The 18,092-nt window shown below is 42.6% G+C and overlaps 1 protein-coding gene across 5 annotated transcripts in view; it reads right to left on the bottom strand.

The window, feature by feature from the left end:
* Positions 1-18,092, bottom strand: part of ZNF143 (zinc finger protein 143) — an 88,545-nt gene that overhangs the window by 22,179 nt on the left and 48,274 nt on the right. For all 5 annotated transcript variants that reach the window (XM_030560399.1, XM_030560396.1, XM_030560398.1 and 2 more), the window contains 3 exons: positions 11,850-11,969; positions 9,291-9,366; positions 6,150-6,275 (listed from right to left, as the gene is read on the bottom strand). In XM_030560399.1, coding sequence (XP_030416259.1) covers positions 6,150-6,275; positions 9,291-9,366; positions 11,850-11,969 — 322 coding nt within the window. The remainder of the gene's footprint in view (positions 1-6,149; positions 6,276-9,290; positions 9,367-11,849; positions 11,970-18,092) is intronic.

Raw genomic sequence — 18,092 nt, forward strand, 5'->3', positions numbered from 1 at the left:
ACGAAGAGTCCTTGTGGCACCTCAGAGACTAACAAATATATTTGGGCATAAGTTTTCGTGGGCTAAAACCCACTTCATCAGAGGCATGGAGTGAAAAATACAGTAGGCAGTATATATATTACAGCACATGAAAAGATGGGAGTTGCCTGACCAAGTGGGGAGGTCAGTGCTAATTCACCTTTTCTTGTCAACTGTTCAGAATAGGCAACTTCCACCTTGATTGAATTGGCCACGTTGATTTTTTTTTTAAATCATGTAATAAATTATTTATATTGGTAGCCTCCCCACAGGCTGAGGAAGGGTGGGATGGGGGAGGGAGGGGAAGGGATCATTATTGTAAGACAGAAATAAAAAAAGAGCCCTGACACAGACGTTAACCCCCAGGAACCTTCAGAGCAGTTAGTTCTTTGGCAGAGGAAACTGTAAGTAATTCTTTAAAGGAGCAGTTCTAGAAAAGTTTGTCAGTTCCCTGCCAAAAGGATGTATGTGTGTGTTTTAAATGTGCATTTCGCAATGTAGTGTTGCTATGGTTTCTACAATTCTTCCTTGAACACTGCACATCACATTACAGGTAGAAAAGAGCGAAGTTGGAGCCAGACCAGCCCAGCAACAGTGTTTTCTTAAAGTCAGTTTTTTCAGTGTAAATGTAAAGAATGCCTACAGGAATGTCAGACAACCTGTTTGTGAACCCAGCCCTTTGTGTTTCTAATTTAACTGTTAGAAAACAGACCCGTTTCCAGGTGGCTGGAAATGGCTATTTCAAAGGCAGAGCGCAGGGTCTGCTAGGTTAGCTAGTCTCTGTTAGTCTAGTTTAAAGAGGGCTACAGTAACAGAAACATAAAGCAGGTCAGAACTGTTTTCTAGAGCAAGACCTGCTCTCCTCCCCACAATCAGAAACCATTATTAATTCCTGGAGATATGTCCTTCCAGCTGACCATCTCACAACTACTAGTTTTCAACCAGACCAGGGAGGTCAGGGAAGACCCCTGTGTAAGTGGAGAAACCAGTCTGGCAGCAATCAGTGGGCCTAGGGGAGAACTGACAATGAGGAAGAGGGAGAATCAGGTTGAGGTAGTTTGGGGAGTGAGTTGCAGTAAGACTTCAGTAACTCAGACGGAGATTATGGGTATATTACAGCAGTTGGTGGGGTAAGGTTCTGTGGTCTGTGATGTGCAGAGGTCAGAATAGATTATCATAATGGTCCCTCTTGACTGTAAAGTCTATGAGTCTCATCAGGGAGAAGGAAAAGAAAAGGTTAAATATTTATAGGGAGGGTTCCTTTCTATATAGGTTTTTATTCAGCGCTCATCACCGTAGTATCAGAACACCTTTCAGTAGTGCATTAAGCCACATGGCTACAAATCTGTCACGTGTTGTTTGTTCTCTTCTCCCCTCAGGGGAGAAGCACCTGCAGTGAAGTGTCCTGTTTAGATAATGTGTGTCTTTATCTATTTTTAATAAAAATATACCTGGTGCTATGTGTTTATATTAGAGAAGGCAAAGTCAAAAAAATGTGCCTTGGACTTGGGAGTGGATTGGTGAGATTTGTGATCATCTTTAGTTCTTGGGGGAGTTCATTCCACAGTCCTGGATCACCCCGGGAGAAAATTCTGTCTCACACACAGACGAGCTTTACTCTTACTATTGAGAGCTCCACTGGGCCAAAGGAGCAGAGTTGTCCATTACAGTCTTCATCCCAGAGCTTTAGGAGATCTTTTGGGTAACCTGGACCCAAGCCATGGAATGCTTTGAAGACCTTGAACTTGATTCAAGATTCTATGTGAAGCCAATATAGAGAGTCAAGGACAGGTCTGAAATGTTCCAGGTAGCCTGTGATTTTGAGGAGATGCGTTATAGCATTCGGTACTAACTGGAGTTTTCTAAGTGCTGAAGGGTTCCTGCCTAGATATATTGGATTGCTGTACTCCACACAAAAGAGGAAAGCATGAACAACTGAGGCTAGGTCTTAGTCGGCCAGGATGGGATGAAGTTTCCTAGCCAGACAGAGATGGTAGAAAGCATTACTCTTGGATGCTGCTATGTCAGAATTCAGCATCAGTGAGGGAGCGAAGAGTACTCCTACACTACAGACTAAACTGACCAATTGTGGATGTGCATCTTCAACCCATGGAGACTACACCATGGCTATTAGCTCTTCAAAATACTCCCCTCTGCCCGCTGGCATCACCTCTGTCTTCACAGATTCAGCTTCAGCCAACTGTTCTTCATCCAAGAACTGATCTCATCCAACCACTGGGCCATCTTGGTAGAAGTAGTGTGATTGTATGTGGTAAAGGATAGGTAGAAATGTGTATCATCTGCATATTGTTGGCACTTGAGTCTATGTCATCTAACCAGTTCACCTATTAGTTGCACGTAGATGTTGAAAAGTACCAGAGAGTAAATTGATCCTTGTGGAAGGAACTCAGCAAGTGAGGGTCTAGTCACTGAGCTGCAGTTTCCCAACACTTCTCACTGGGAACATCCTTCCAGGAAGGACTCAAGCCATTTTAGTGCCTTATCCTGGACCCATGTTACCCCTCTCAGGTGAGACAGCAGAATCTCATGGTCAACAGCATCAAATACTGCAGAAAGGTCCAGCAGGATCAGAATGGATGCCCATCCATTGAAAGGAGGAGATCATCCATCAGTGCCAATAAAGCAGTTTTGGTTCTGTGTCCTGCCCTGAATATAGACTGTGCTGGGTCAGAATGTTAGAGACAGTTAAATGACCATGGTCAGCCTTTTGCTAGCTCTTGTTTGAACTTAAGAATGGGAGGTTTGATGCAGGATGGGTAACTGACTAAGACTTAAGTACCCAGAGTGGGTTTCTTCAGGTGTTTCTCAAACTATTGGGTGTTTGAAGGAGCAAGATTCCTTCTTCAAATGAGGCATTCGCTATTTCAGTCAGGAGTGGCACCCATTGTTCACAACTCTCTTTCACAAGCAAAAAGGGCATGATTGAGAGTCACAAGTCTTGCGTCAAGTCTCCTTTAGGGTATACAAAACGTCTTCAGTGAATGTACTGAACTCCGGAAATGCAGGTGGGATGTTGGTTGGTGAGTGGAGGCGGAGCAGATTCATCCATAATCTTTTCAGTAAAGTGGCAATCTTTGCAGTGTTTGGTGCGTGGCTCTGTTGCAGGTTGGCATTCAGGACTGATGAAGAGGTTTACCACAATGGATAGCTCTTTGGCGTGAGATTTAGCAGCTTCAACAGAGGTCTTGGCCTGTAAAAGCCACAGCATAGGCTTTGAGGAATTTTTTTTTTCATGCTATCTGAATCAGCCTCTGTTTTCCACTATCGGCACTCAAGTTTCCACCCCTTCTCCCTTCATCCAGAACAGAGTGTCAGAAAACCAAGATCTGTATGGGTGATGGGGAGAAGGGGATCAACTGGGGGCCAGCACAGCAGTGGCTGAGACCACTGTGGAATAGCAATGCCTCACCAGGTCCTCAACACCTCATTCTGCAGGTGGGGTACTGTTGTCCATTAGAAGGCTATGGAATTTGTTGGAGTCCAAGAGTCTTCGTGGTTAAATCAAGATCACTAGTCTTTCTTGTTGGGTGGGCAATCGAAAGTCTGAGACCACTGCCCTAATGATACAACAATCAGTCCAAAATAGTGGGTAGGTTGTGATGTTCTCTAACCTGACACAGCCTGAAGGTCAGGTCCAGGATGTGACTGGATTTGTCGATGGAACCAGAAATGACCTGTGAACATCTTCGGGAGGGAAGTGAGGAGATGAGTTTCTGGGCTTTTCTATCAGTGGCCTTGTTGAAATCTCCCAGGATGACAAGTCTGGAGTATCTCTCTGTCATCTCCGGCAAAGTATCAGTGAACTCTCTTGTGAACCCTTTAGTCTGCGGTGGTCTGTAAGTAGGCATAAAATCTATGTTAGCTTTGGCTCTGGTTTCTACTGTGAGATGAATGATTTCAAATGAAGTGGCCTTACCTGAGGCACATCTCTTGCATTTCAGGTTTGCAGAAAAGATGAATGCAGTACTATCTGCCTTCTTGTGCTATCTAGGTCTGTGATACATGGAGAAACCTGAGGAATAAAGTGCACCGACCCAGGGCGTGTGGGTCATCCTTCTCAGTTTTGGTGACGTAGACTATGTCAGGTGCCTCATCACTGATGAGGGCCTGTGTTTTTTGTTGTTAGCAGCAGATCTTGCACTGATCAATATCAGCTTTCGTTCATTATGCCAATCAGGGTTGAGGGACTCTGGCATTGTCTACAGAAGAGAACTACACTGTGCAACTTGCACTGGTTCAGTGCATCCACATCAGTCATTCTGTTTTGTGTGCATCACTCTGTTTATCCACAAACAGAACTCACTGCAGCTACTGCTGAGCCTGTGGACTGTTGCATCTATTCATAATTCCTGGTGCAGCATCCAATGTCTGTGGCAGAGGTTCCCAAACTATGGTCCATGGACCATCGATAGACTGTGAAAGACTTGCTGGTGGTCTGTGAAGAGCTGGCTGGTTACATGGGGCTAGCTCAACCCCTTAGTTGCAGATGTTAAATTGCATTAAAATACATAACATTCTTTACTAATATGACTTTTCTATGTATGCAAATGCTGTAATTGTCAAATATATATGATTGCAAAAATGAGAGGGGGGCAGTCCACCGGACAATTTTTCTATTAAGATGAGGTCCATCCTATTAAAAAGTTAGAGAGCCCTAATCTATGGTATCTAAATGTGTATTTGTCTGCACTGTGTAATGACTACATTAATATGGTTCAGTTCTCAACAAAGATTTGCATATGAGCTGGGAGGAGGTGGTGATGAACATTGGTATGCCCTCATACAAATACCACTGTGAAGAATCACAAGTGTCCCTTGGCCCACTGGCAGATTGACTTTGGATCTGGCAGTCCAGGAAGACGGAATGATTTTATTCTTTTGGTAGTTTTTATAATTGTTGTTTGCCTGTGGTTTTGATTCTCTTTTCTGGATCTGAAATACAACTAAGGATTTCCTTCCTGCTCCCTTTTTTAACCTCTAAAATCCAGAGATGTGAGAGGCCAAGGCCAGGGTCTGGAGGAAGGACGTCCTCCATGTGGTCCAACAAGCTCCCCACTATTCCACCCCATCTACTAAACTGGGGGCTAACTCTTCTATCTCTCTTCAAGGGTATTTGGTTGGGGGGGGGGAGCAAGGAGGTGCTGGAGCACTATCCTGAGGTATTTAGTGGCATTAGAGACTGAGTAGGGGTTAGGTTGTAATCCTGGTTGTGTATTTTTAAATTTATGTCCCTTTTTCAGATCTCAGGAGTGAAGGTGACATTCCACAGATGTACGACTGTCAATACAACAACTATTATAGTAAGTGGATGCTGTGTGCATATAGCACTTCCATGGATATAGCTGCTGCTAATAACGGATTTTTGTTCTTTTTATTTTTCAAGTGATCCGCCTCTGCATGGGACACACCAAAAGATTTTATTTTTTACACAACTGAAAAGTTTTAATAAAAAAGTATTTTTGCTGGTTTTTTGCATGTTCTTCCCTGCTGCTCTGATGTTGTTAGAAAAACAGGAAGAGCCAAGACAAGCTGAGTACCACAGTTCTTGGTCCTGCACACAGCTGGTAGGCAAGATATTTGACAGCTAGCTCCGAAATGATAAAACTGTCGCTGGAAGATGAGTAGCAGCACTGACAGTTGGCACTGGGAGGAGTAATTGCTCTGCTACAGCTGCAATTCTAGTACTTTTTATCCACAGTGGCACTGCAAAGGTGCAGACTGACTCAGTCAGCGTAAGATGCAATGGTGATGCGCCTGGTTCAAAGATAGGCCTTCGCACTGCTATTGCAGTTGCACTAAGCACTGTTCCAAAAACAATTGTATGTTGAGATGAGGGGCATATTATTGTGCTAAAAACTTGCAATGGTGTTTGCAATGCTAAAACACTGTTTTGTCAAGTAGGTTTCAAAGGGGACTTTTTGAGAGCAATTGTGCACTAAGGAACACTATACTTACTCTGATTTCACAAGTACAAGTCACTCAATAAGCGAAGGGTTAAATTCCTTCTATAGTGGGTCTATCTAAATAGATTTTAATTTAAAACAAAGAACCAGGAAAGCAGAGAGAGAGAGAGAGAGAGAGTGTGTGACCGTTGTAAAGACTCCTTGTACCTGTGTGGGTTCTGATATGTTTCTGCAGGTCCCCAGAAGTCTTGAATGACTTGGTGCAGTTCTCCTCTGTACACCGATAGGGCTTCTCTCCAGTATGGGTTCGGACGTGGCTTTTTAATCCATAACCTTGAAGACAATTTTAAAAGTCGAAAGGGGAGGGGGGAGTGGCAAACAAAATCTTACATGTTACAATACTGCAGTAGAAAAATATCTAATACTCAGAATGCATCTGGTCACAAAAACTGTGCTAACCAGTCCAGTTATGAAGTCCTCTGATAAATCAGTAACAAAAATCAGTTCTTCTATTCATCTCACTCTCCAAACACATCATTAGTCACATAACCAGAGCAACAGAGCACTGCTTGCATTTTAGAAATCCTCTTTCACTTTATTTAAGAAAAAAAGTACTTTTTCCAAAATTTTCTTTTCCTTACAATGGGACAAATCCTGGTGATTATACCAAAGTGGTCAAACCTTTGCTCAAACTTGTATTTAAAAAAAAAAAGAGTCCAGAACAATCTGTGTTTTCTCTCTCTTAGCAGCTACTCCCATCATAATAGTTTCAGACAGAATCCAATCCTGCTCCTACTGAATTCAGACACACACATTTATTTATTGGCTTCTTATTTTACAAACGACTATTCTGAGTTATAAAATTGCACCCACCAGTCAAGCCTCCGGGTGCTATTTCATTTTTAGAAACACATTATGCAATAACCACAGACAATCTCCCCTTCAAAGGCAAATATCAAGAGCAATAATCCTGTGATAAATAATAACACTGAGAAATTTAAGGGCCTGATCCAGAGGCCACAGAACTCAATGGGCTTTGGATTAGGCCCTAAATAGACTGCCTTGCACTGTGCCTTGAAGGGACAACAAAATGGGGGGTTTGGTGAAGTGACAAGGTGGGGGCTAGTTTCTGAGCAGAGGACACTCCACTGAGAGCATCCTCTCTCTAGTCTCCTAGAAAAATGTGGAACCAAAGAACTCAGAAAGAGTTGCTGAAGACAGACTAACATGCATCTTCCCCGGTCCCATAGTGATATACACATTTCTACTAAGCAGAGGCCATGGATTCTCAGAATGTGCTTCCTGACTTAACTTTACAATGTGCTGCTGCTATATCTCCATAACAGTTGAAGCTTTTATTAAAAAACACTATTTGAAAACAGGAAGTGAGTCTACCAAGTTAGCCAATCCCCTAACTTGTTTCCTTATTACTTCTACAACACAAACACAGCCTCAGAATCCAACTCAGAAAAGCTACTACTATTTAATCCAGGTCATTTAATTCTTGAAGATGCATTTAAACATTTGCAGGGTTTGCCAGGCTCAACTGTTACAATAACTGACCAAAAATACGCTTAGACATCAATAGGAAAAAAGGCAATATATTTGTCCTTCTGTCTGTTGCAATGGTATACAGCAGGGGTGGCCAAACTGCGGCTCGCAAGCCACATGCAGCTCTTGCATAGTTAAAGTGTGGCTTGCGGAGCCCCAATATTCTTCACCTACCAGACTGGCAGAGAGAGTTCAGGGCTTCTGCCCTGCAGTGGGGTGAGGGGCTTCTGCCAGATGATAGGTGGCTGCTGAAAGTGGGGGGACAAAATGTAAAGGTTCAGCCTCCCCAACAGCTTGAGTCACAACCCCCAGGTACATCCCACCCTCTAACCCTCAGTGGCCCCTCCTTGCAGCTGCCAGGTGTTAGCTCCGCATGGAGAGGCAGCTGCAAACAGCTGGCAGCTGCAGGGACAGGCAGCAGCAAAAGCAGTGGCACTCCCTGCAGTTCCTAGCTGTTTGCTGCTGCCTCTCCCCATGGTCACAGCTCCCAATTTTGCCAGCTCCAGCAGCAGCCATGCAGGGAGGAGGCCCGGAAACACTATGAGACTGAGTGAGGTCAGCAAACCCTAGCAAAAATTGGGCAAGGAAATGGGGGGGCACGTGACCCCATGTGCCCTCCCCACACATCACCTCTGGCTTCTGCCCAGCGGGGAGGGGGATCTCAGGGCTTCAGCTCCATGGGGCACACCTGCCAGGGCTTCAGCAGGAGCAGGACTTCAGCCCCAAGCAATGGGAGGCATCTCCCATGGGGCTGAAGGCCTGAAACCCCCTTCCCCACAAGGCTAAAGCCCTGAGCCAACAGGTGCTTCTCACGGGGCTGAAGCCCCGAGTTCTGGCAGGTATGCCCCAGCTCTCAAACTTCTGAAGACTGTCATTTGTGGGTCAGAGGGTCAGAAAATTTGGCCACCCTTAAAATTGTACTATAATCTTAAAATTGTTTTACAAACACAGTGCAACTAAATTTATGTGAAGTTACTGAAGTGCTCTTGTTTCTGTGTTGGCCTTTCAGCCCAGTATTGCTTATATTAGTATGCCTACAAAGAAACCAGGCTTTCTATATTACAATGGAAGGAGTTCTTTGTGCAATCTTCTTAATCTTTCAAGTTTCAAGGTTTTTTAAACCCCATCTCTTTGTTTCTGTGTATTACAATCATGTTCAAAAACCAAGACAAGATTGTTTTGAAACAGCCACTGCTCGTTTTACTATCCTCCATATTTTACTTACTCATCTTATCACTTCATTTTACAGGACTAAATGAAATGTCATGCATAAATAGACTAGTCTGTATGAGCTGTAAAGTTCACTTATTTTATGAGAAATGTCACTGCTTGATATGACTGTGAAAAAGAACCAAATCAATCACACCACTTGAAACAGAGTATCTCCTATCAAAATTCTTTTCAACTGGGGATCAGAGGCTCAGATATTCTTGTCTGCAGCCAGCAAGTTGAGACTTTTTATTTTCACCTCATTTAACTCATGAAACTTATTCCACATTAATAGTTTTTCTGTCTATAGTGTAGAAACTGATAATAGGATGCAAGATTACACATTTTTTTCTTTTTTCTCTTTGTTTCATTACATTTTTGCTTCAATAACATTCAAAACACTCTTTTCCATAAGCCTCATTCCATTTTTACTAACTACATTAACTGAAAACATGCCCACTTCTCATAAATGAACTGAAATCTAGCCTTTTTGCAGAGCAGTTTAAAAATTGCATTAACAAAAACACGTCTTACAAGGAGACAGACAGGCACTAGCAAACAGGAGAAAACACTACCACAAAACATTACCTGTTGCAAATGCTTTGCCACAACCAGGATGTTCACACTGATATGGTCGATCTCCTGTGTGTGACCTTTCATGCACCTGTTAAAAGACATCCACCACACTGATATAATACAGTATTTTGCTTTCTTGAATATAAAAACTATTTCATTGGCAAAAATTACATGTTTAGTCTCTCCTCTTAGAAGTCACTGCTTAATAAGTAAAAGCAGCAAAGAATCCTGTGGCACCTTATAGACTAGACTAACAGACGTTTTGGAGCATGAGCTTTCGTGGGTGAATACCCACTTCCTCAGATGCATGCATCTGAGGAAGTAGGTATTCACCCACGAAAGCTCATGCTCCAAAACGTCTGTTAGTCTATAAGGTGCCACAGGATTCTTTGCTGCTTTTACAGATCCAGACTAACACGGCTACCCCTCTGATGCTTAATAAGTGTTCTTTTATTAAACAGTAATTAAGATTTTTTAAAAATAGGATAATGATGTGTTCTGGAAAAGTAGTAATGTCTCTGTTTTCATGATCTGACTTGACGCCCTGATCAGTTTTACTGAAACAGGTGATTTGTCCTATTTTTGTAAACATGCAGAATAGCCAACTGAAAGGGTCACTGAACAGCTGAACTGGCAATATTGACAATAGTCTGGCTGTGTCCATGTCTGTCTCAAGGGCTACACTCCACCCCAATAGGGTTGTCAGGCGTCGCTTTTTGACTGGAATGCCTGGTTGAAAAGGGATCCTGGTGGCTCCGGTCAGCACCGCTGACCAGGCCATTAAAAGTCCGTTCAACGGCACAGTGGGACTAAGGCAGGCTCCCTGCATGCCTAGACTCTGCGTGTCTCCTGAAAGCAGCTGGCATGTCTGGCTCCTAGGCGCAGGGTCAGCCACAGGGGCTCTGTGCGCTGCCCTCGCCCTGAATACCGGCTCTGCAGCTCCCACTGGCCACACTACCTGGCTACACCCCAACCCTCTGCCCCAGGTCAGAACCTCCTCCCCTGCCAGAGCCCCCACTCCACACCCTCTTCTGTACCCCAAACCTCTCATCCCCAGCCCCACCCCAGAGCCCACAGCCCCAGGCAGAGCCCGCACCCTCTCCTGCACCCCAATACCCTACCCCAGCCCTGAGCCCCCTCCTGCACCCTGAAACCCTCATTTCTGGCCCCACCCCAGAGCCCGCACCCCAGCTGGAGCCCTCACCCCCTCCCATACTCCAATCTTAGGCCCCAGCCCAGTGAAAGTAAGTGAGGATGCAGGAGAGCGAGTGACGGAGGAAGGGAGGATGGAGTGAGCAGGGGGCAGGGCTTAAGTGAAGAGGTAGGGGCAGAGCTTCAGGGCAGGGGGTGGGGCAATGGTGTTTGGTTTTGTGCGATAAAAAAGTTGGCAACCCTACACTCCAATCTTCCCTCAGTCCCTATGAGGCCTCCCAGTGATCCTCCCCCTGCTGCATGAGACATCTAGCCAGGACACCATCACAGGATTAGATTCACATGGAGTGAGAGACTGATTCTAGACTGCACTATCATTGGCAAGGTTGCACCCTCCCCCATCTCCAAGTGACTAACCCAGTTGTCATCTGTACTTCTCTACCTGTTCCATGTACCAGAGCTAAGCACGGGATTGAGAAAGGGAACCAGGGAGTGAGTAGAGAAACAAGAGCTGTTCCAACTTTTCAACTTTGAATATTTAATCACTCTAAAGAATTAAACATCACAATACAGCAATATGGGAATTCAAGTGATAGAGAAGAGCTTCCCATCATATATAAACATGGAAATTAAATTCTAATTGTAGCATCTCTAGGCTACTGCTGATGGTTGCTATCTTGATGAAAAAAGTGACATACTTTTTGATACTTGCAATATAGGAACCTTACACATCTGCATTCATCCTGCTTTGACAATCAGAAGATGGACAACCTTTACATTCAACCTTTTTTCCTGCTGGTCTTCCCATTTCTCAGCTGTGATGCATTTGTTTAATTCATGTTTTCTGGCAGCATTTCCCAAAGTGTGGGATGTATTTTGCTGGCCCACTGATAACAGTCCATTACCTGTGGCACCTTAGAGACTAACAAATTTATTTGGGCATAAGCTTTCGTGGGCTTGGTATCCTACTGTTAATTGAACTGTCTGATTAGACTGACCTCATACTTGGTAAGGCAACTCCCAACTTTTCATGTATTTATACCTGTTCCTGTATTTTCCACTCCATGCATCTGATGAAGTGGGTTCTAGCCCACAAAAGCTTATGCCCAAATAGATTTGTTAGTCTCTAAGGTGCCACAAGGACTCTTCATTGTTTTTCTGATACAGACTAACACAGCTACCACTCTGAAGTCCATTACCTGTTCAACTTTCTAAAAAGGGTCTCATCTCAGAACACTAAGCATGACAGTTGGAGGAACTGGGACATCTAGAACATCCTACTGATGGAGATTTCAGTATACTCAACGTAGGATAAAAGAATGCTCATCTCTGACTTCTTGTACGTTTCCATTATTTTTGTCCATGTAATTGTATAACCAAAGAATTCCTGCAATCCACTGACCCTCATTCTGCTATTACCTTAAGATGGTGAGCTGTTGTGTACAATTTTCCACAGCCATCATATTCACAGCGAAAAGCCTTCTCTCCACTTGGCTGAGATTTAGCTGTCACTCTTGTTCCATGTCCTTGTAAGACAATCTAGGATAAAACAAATATGACAAAAACATGGAAGTCATTTAATACGTTTATAACCAATTAGACAAAAATCAGATTTTCAAAATAAGAAATAACAAGAGTTAATTCTAGTTGATGTCTTTTGACTCAGTCCACCCTGCCATTTATTGTGTTTGGTGATTCTTCTCCTGAAGCTTGCCTTCCTTCCAATCTACTCTCCCTAATGTCCCGTAAGATTCATTTCCTTCTCCCATTCTTGTCTTCATGCCTTCTTCAATGCAGCTCCTGCAATTGGAATTTCCTCTCAGACTGGTCTACCAAGCAACTTTATTTCTCTTTATTCAAATCATTCCTTAAAACACACTTCTTCTGTGAAGCTTTTAAATAATAACCCTTCAAATAATTAAAAACACAATTTTTAAAAAAGCATTTCTGGCTTGAAGTTTAGACCTTGAACCTCTACACCTGCATATCTGGACTGTGCAATCTATGTTCTAGTTAGATTATCAATTCCTAAGGGCAAGAACTGTCTTTTTCTAGGTTTATATGGGCTGAGAATACAACCAGGGCTCAACAAATAAACAATTATTCAAAAGTTAAAAGTAACATTGCACTTCAGTCTGCAAAATTTTGGCCAACATAATTTTGTGGTGACAGGAGGAAACATAACACAGAAGCCTGTGAAATTAATTTCTTTTCAGCTAATAAATGATAATGACATAAGTGAATAATAATAAAAAAAAAAACAGTGAAAAGAAAGTTAACGTGAAAAGCGAGTCCAGAAATAATGTGAATAATCTAGTGGAAGTGAATGGGTTAGGCTATAACACTTGTCCAAACTCATGGGAAGGCTGCTAAAGGAAGTGCTTCTCTGAACACATTCAGATGCTGTGCTTCATACTTTCTACTTGAAAGTGCCTTCTATTTCTAAATTACAATACAATGTATATGCAATTGCAGACAGTAGTAACTTTTATTTTAAATATTAATCAGTAACAGAAGCAATTCCCAATTTACATTTTTAAAATACTATATTAAAATATCAGTTCAAGTCAGTCCAATTAGGATTTACATTTAAAAAAAAAAAAAAAGGTTTACATGACCAAATATTAACTGCTAGGGTTCAGATGTTAAATTATTAGTATTTCAGTGAAAACACTGGATCTAAATATTCCCCGGCAGTATTTGCAACCCAAAAGAACAATGCACTGGTGAATAAGAACTAGAACATAAAATAGATTTGAAATCCATTATAAACAAAAGCAAAACTAACTAATCTGTTTTCCTTGTCCAATCTGAAAATGCAAAAAGTAAGCAAATCAGGTTAACTGGAAAAAGTAAATTATATTGTTAAAATTATTTCATTTTAATCATGTATGGTATTAATATTAACAAATGCGAGGGAATATTTTTGTTAAATATTATTTTTATTCTGACAGTGTCCCTTTAAAGTCTAAAATCAGTGTGTCCTTGGGAAAAGTATCACTGAAATACACAGCTGGGTTTAAGTTTCTGTTTTCAAAATGCTGCTGATAATGAGCTATTTTATCTTTACCCATATAAAATAAGGTTCTGTATATGCAACACAGTTATAAGTAACAGAACACACCTGACATCAAAATTAATCCAATCTTTTGAGCCAATAACTCACTAATTTTACGTACTAAACTTGCTGCCATCAGAAAAATAGCTATATAATAACCAATCTAATGGCTCAAAAAGGTGCCTCATTGGACAACTAATGCCCATGATTCTCTCTCATGTGTCATGTTTTTATTGTTTAGCTGAGGATTTCAATGTATCATTTCTCTAATAAACATGCAGACACCAATCTGAATTTAGATGAAATCACGGTCAAGTGACTAGAAATTTTTTGGGTGCCTTAACCAGAGACACCTCAAAGAGGCCTGATTTTTAGAATGGGTACTCAGCACTTTCTGAAAATCAGGTCTCATTCTGGGTTGGAGTATGCTGCGCCCTGGCTCTCCTCAGCTGCCACATGTTTTTTTGGGAACCAAAGCCAACCTGTGCAAAGTTACAGCAGCCCCCAAGTTGCTCTGTGTTGAGGCTGGGGCACAGAATCAATTTTCTTCTTAACATAGTTGCCATTGGGGGCCACAGGTTAGACACTACACCCATAGACTATCTGAAAATTTTGGTGCCAAGAAATTACCTGGCTTAGCACTCACAAAAGTTTACTACTACTAAGTATAACTAAAATTAATAAGGGGACTTTAGAAAGTGAAAAATAAATTGTTTTCAACATTTTGCCTCTCAAGCAAGTTTGCTATTGGAAACCAGTTACTCTGCCACCCTGTATGGCCTCCTCTCTGAAGAAATTCTGGTGATGAAATGGGAGAGTATCATTCAGCTGAAGGTACACTGCTACTAATGATCAACTAGAACTGTAGCATACTAATTTGTCCTTGACAGTTGAAACAGAGGCCCCATACCAGCACCCATGAAGTCCTGAACAGTAGAGTTTAGAGTGATGGATAACATGATTTAATCTAGGCTATCTCCACTAAGTTATGAAGTCAAATTTCTTTCTGTGAAGGAATTTTCATACCTTGAGGATAAAATTATTCAAGTTTTGGTCCCAGCTCTCCGACACCATTTTTGCATAGGAGATGTTGGCTTCCACTTCCTTTGGTAGGCAGACAACATCCAATTCTAAATCTTTATCTTGTCTGACTTGGCTTTTAAAGGAGTTTATAACCAGAATATTTGGAGGACATCATCAAATATTAATTTTCATGGGTGGAGTCACAAATTTCACTTTGTTAGGAAATTCTCCCATCTAAATCATGTCTTTATTAGACAGGTGAGCAGAAATTACAGGGATGTTCTTTGATGTAGGAAGAAATACTTCATTGGTTTTTTTTTTAATTACTTTTTTGTTTGTGACCTTTGAAAGTAAAGAAGCAACTCTGTTCTTTTCTTGTCTTATTCTGTTTCTTTACAAAAAGACCCTGTGAAAAGAAAGACCATCAGCCCCACTTATGTTTAAGAGGTCAGAAGTCTGAATCTTTCTCTGGGCCTAGCTTCAGAAATTGCACCCAAGTTTTCCCACTACCTTTAGAACCTCTGAGGGAAGACTTCCCTTTTGGAAAGATTTTTAAACTTTAAGTGGCACTAAGAACTCAATGAAACAGTCTAATTTTCAAAAGGAATAGAAATATTATGTTGCTCCTTACAGGGCAGATTTGGATCAAGGCCTCCTTTGCCCAAATCTGTGAGACAAGTGGGGGGCACTTGGTAGAAGAATGAAATGTTACCAAGAAGATGGAAGAGTGTCTGGAGGCATATACCCAGTATGTCTCCCTAAGGAAAAGAACAGCCACTTCATCACCTTTTGTGAGATAACTGGAAGCTGAAAAGCTAGATGTAGAATTGCTTAACCCAGAGGTTCTCAAACTTCATTGCACCACAACCCCCTTCTGACAACAAAATTTATTACACAACCCTAGGAGGGGGGACCGAAGCCTTAGCCTGCCCCAGGTGGGGGGGGGACAAACTCCAAGCCCCACCACCCCAGGTGGGGGGACCAAAGCTGAAGCCCAAGGGCTATAGCCCGACGCAGGGGGCCTGTAACCTGAGCCCCACAGCCCAGGGCTGAAGTCCTCAGGCTTCAGCTTTAGCCTTGGAAGGTGGGGCACCATGCTCCTGACTCTGGAGGTTTTTAGTAAGCAGTGTCCATTGGTCTCCACACGTGCTGTTCTCTTTGTGATCTGAACTGAGGGCATAAGGCTGGCACCTCTCCAGTTCCCTCTCCTACTACAATTCCAGGAACATCTGCAGCAGAGGGAAAGAAAGGGAGGTAATGGTATACAAATAGGGACTATATACAACTCAAAAACCCTCAAGTAACCTTCTTTTCTTCTTTGAGTGATGGTCCCTGTATGTATTCCACATGAGAGATGACTAGCAGCAGTCAAACTGGAAGTGTGTGCGAGGTCACAGAAGTGATGGCTGAGTGTAATATTGCAGTCTCCGCAGCTAAATCTGTAGTTGAAGACTGGCCAAAGTGTAATGTCTTGTGAAGGTGTGGAAAGAGCTTCAGATAATTGCCCTACATATCTCTAGTAGAGATACATCTCTTACAGATAAAGAAGAGATTGCTTGCACTCTGGTGGAATGACCCTCACCTCTCTGGGGGAGGTATGTGAGCTAGTTTCATAGCAAAGGATAATGCAGCCAGCGATCCATTTAGAAAGACTCTGGGAATGTATATCTTGACCTCTCTGCTATGATAACAAAAAGTCTTTCTATGTGCTTCTGTAGACAAAAGGTCAGTGCTCGTTGGACAGCTAGAGAATGAAGCCATCTCTCCTCATCAAACACATGCAGTTTTGGAAAAAAAATTGGTAAGGGGATGGTTTGACTCATGTGAAATTCTGAAATTACTTTAGTGATGAATTTCAGGTGGGGGTGGGGAAAAAAAAAGGCCTTTTCTTTATGAAAGATAGTATATGGTAGGTCTGCCATGAGTCCTTCCAGCTCACTGCTCTTCTGGCTGATGTGATGGCGACTATAAAGGCAACTTTAATTGAAAGATGGGTCATGGTCCATGTGGCTAAAGGTTCAGGAGAAGATTTGGTGAGAGATGAAAGAATGAGGCTGAGGTCCCATTGAGGTCTTGGCTTCACCAATCAGGGGAAGAATCTAAGAAGTCCCTTAAGGAATCTATTTGTCGTGGGATGAGTGAAGATGATACAGTTGTTGACAGGAAAATGAAAAGCACTGATTGCTGCTAAATGACCCCATAAGGAGCTAATAGGATAAGTAGATAGTCTAGAATAGCAAGGATCGCAGTGCTAAGGAATTCTGCACAACTGGTAACTATGCCACAGAAAGGGTTACTTGACATCTGGTATATCAATTCCAGAGGTTTACTGTCTCTACACATGGAGGAAGGGATATTGTTCCTCTCTGCTTGTTTATGTAGAAGACAGTTAACATACTGTCTGACATTATCTGGATATGTCATGACTGAATGAGTGGCAGGAAAGTGTTGCAGACCTGACAGACTACTGTTAATTCCAATAAACTGATATGCAACCTGGACTCCCGAGGGGTCCAGTTGCCTTGTACAGTATGATTGTTCATATGACCTCCCTCATTTAAGAGGCAAGTATCGGTAACGATACTCACCTCAGGTGTAGGTGTGAGGAAAGGAGTCCCCACTTGAACTTTCTCTGCTTTGTCCACCGGACAAGACAGGCTAGAACCTTGGATGGAACTGTTAATTGAGACTGATACTGATTTTTTCTGGTGAGTAGATAGACTGAAGCAGAGGGATAAATATCGGAGTTATTTAAGTTCAGTGTCAATGCTGATGCAAAAAACAAGAGATATAAACTGGCCATCAGTCAGTTTAGGCTTGAATTTAGATGAAGGTTTTTAACCAGAGGAGTGAAGTAAAAGCCTTCCAAGGTGAGTAGAAGGGGTAAAAAAATCTAACTGGCTTCAAGACTGAGCTTGATAAATGTATGGAGGTTATAGTATGATGAGATTGCCTACAATAGCATGTAGCTGATCTGCAACTGCTAGTAGCAAATATCTCCAGCTATAGAGAATTCTTTCCCAGGTGTCTGGCTGGTGGGTCTTGCCCACATGCTCAGAGTCTAACAGATCATCATGTTTGGGGTCAGGAAGGAATTTTCCCCCAGGTCAGATTGGCAGAGATCAGGTGGGGGTGGGGAGGGCTGCCTTCCTCTGCAGCATGGGGCACAGATCACTTGCAGGTTTGAACTAGTGTAAACAGTGGATTCTCTGTAACAAAGTCTTTAAATCATGATTTGAGGACTTCAGTAACTCAGCCAAAGGTTATGGGTCTGTTACAGGAGTGGATGGGAGAGGTTCTATGGCCTGCAATGTGCAGGAGTTCAGTATAGACCAGGAGTTCCCAAACTGTGGGCCACAGCCCAAAGCTGAGCTGTGACACAGTCCTAGGTGGCCTGCCATGGGCAGAGTTGGGGGGCATTGTCTCCCCAAACTGTATACATTGGCGGAGTAGCAGCTGGTGATGGTGACTGAATGTAAATGTTTTTTGAATCCTGTGAACTATTCTTCTATAAAGGGAGAAACGGAGCCTGCCATCTGCACAGGTCTGGAGTCCGAGAACTCCTGATAGGCAGTCCAAGG

This window comes from Gopherus evgoodei, chromosome 4 (genome assembly GCF_007399415.2).
Source record: "Gopherus evgoodei ecotype Sinaloan lineage chromosome 4, rGopEvg1_v1.p, whole genome shotgun sequence".
Classification (NCBI taxonomy): domain Eukaryota; kingdom Metazoa; phylum Chordata; order Testudines; family Testudinidae; genus Gopherus; species Gopherus evgoodei.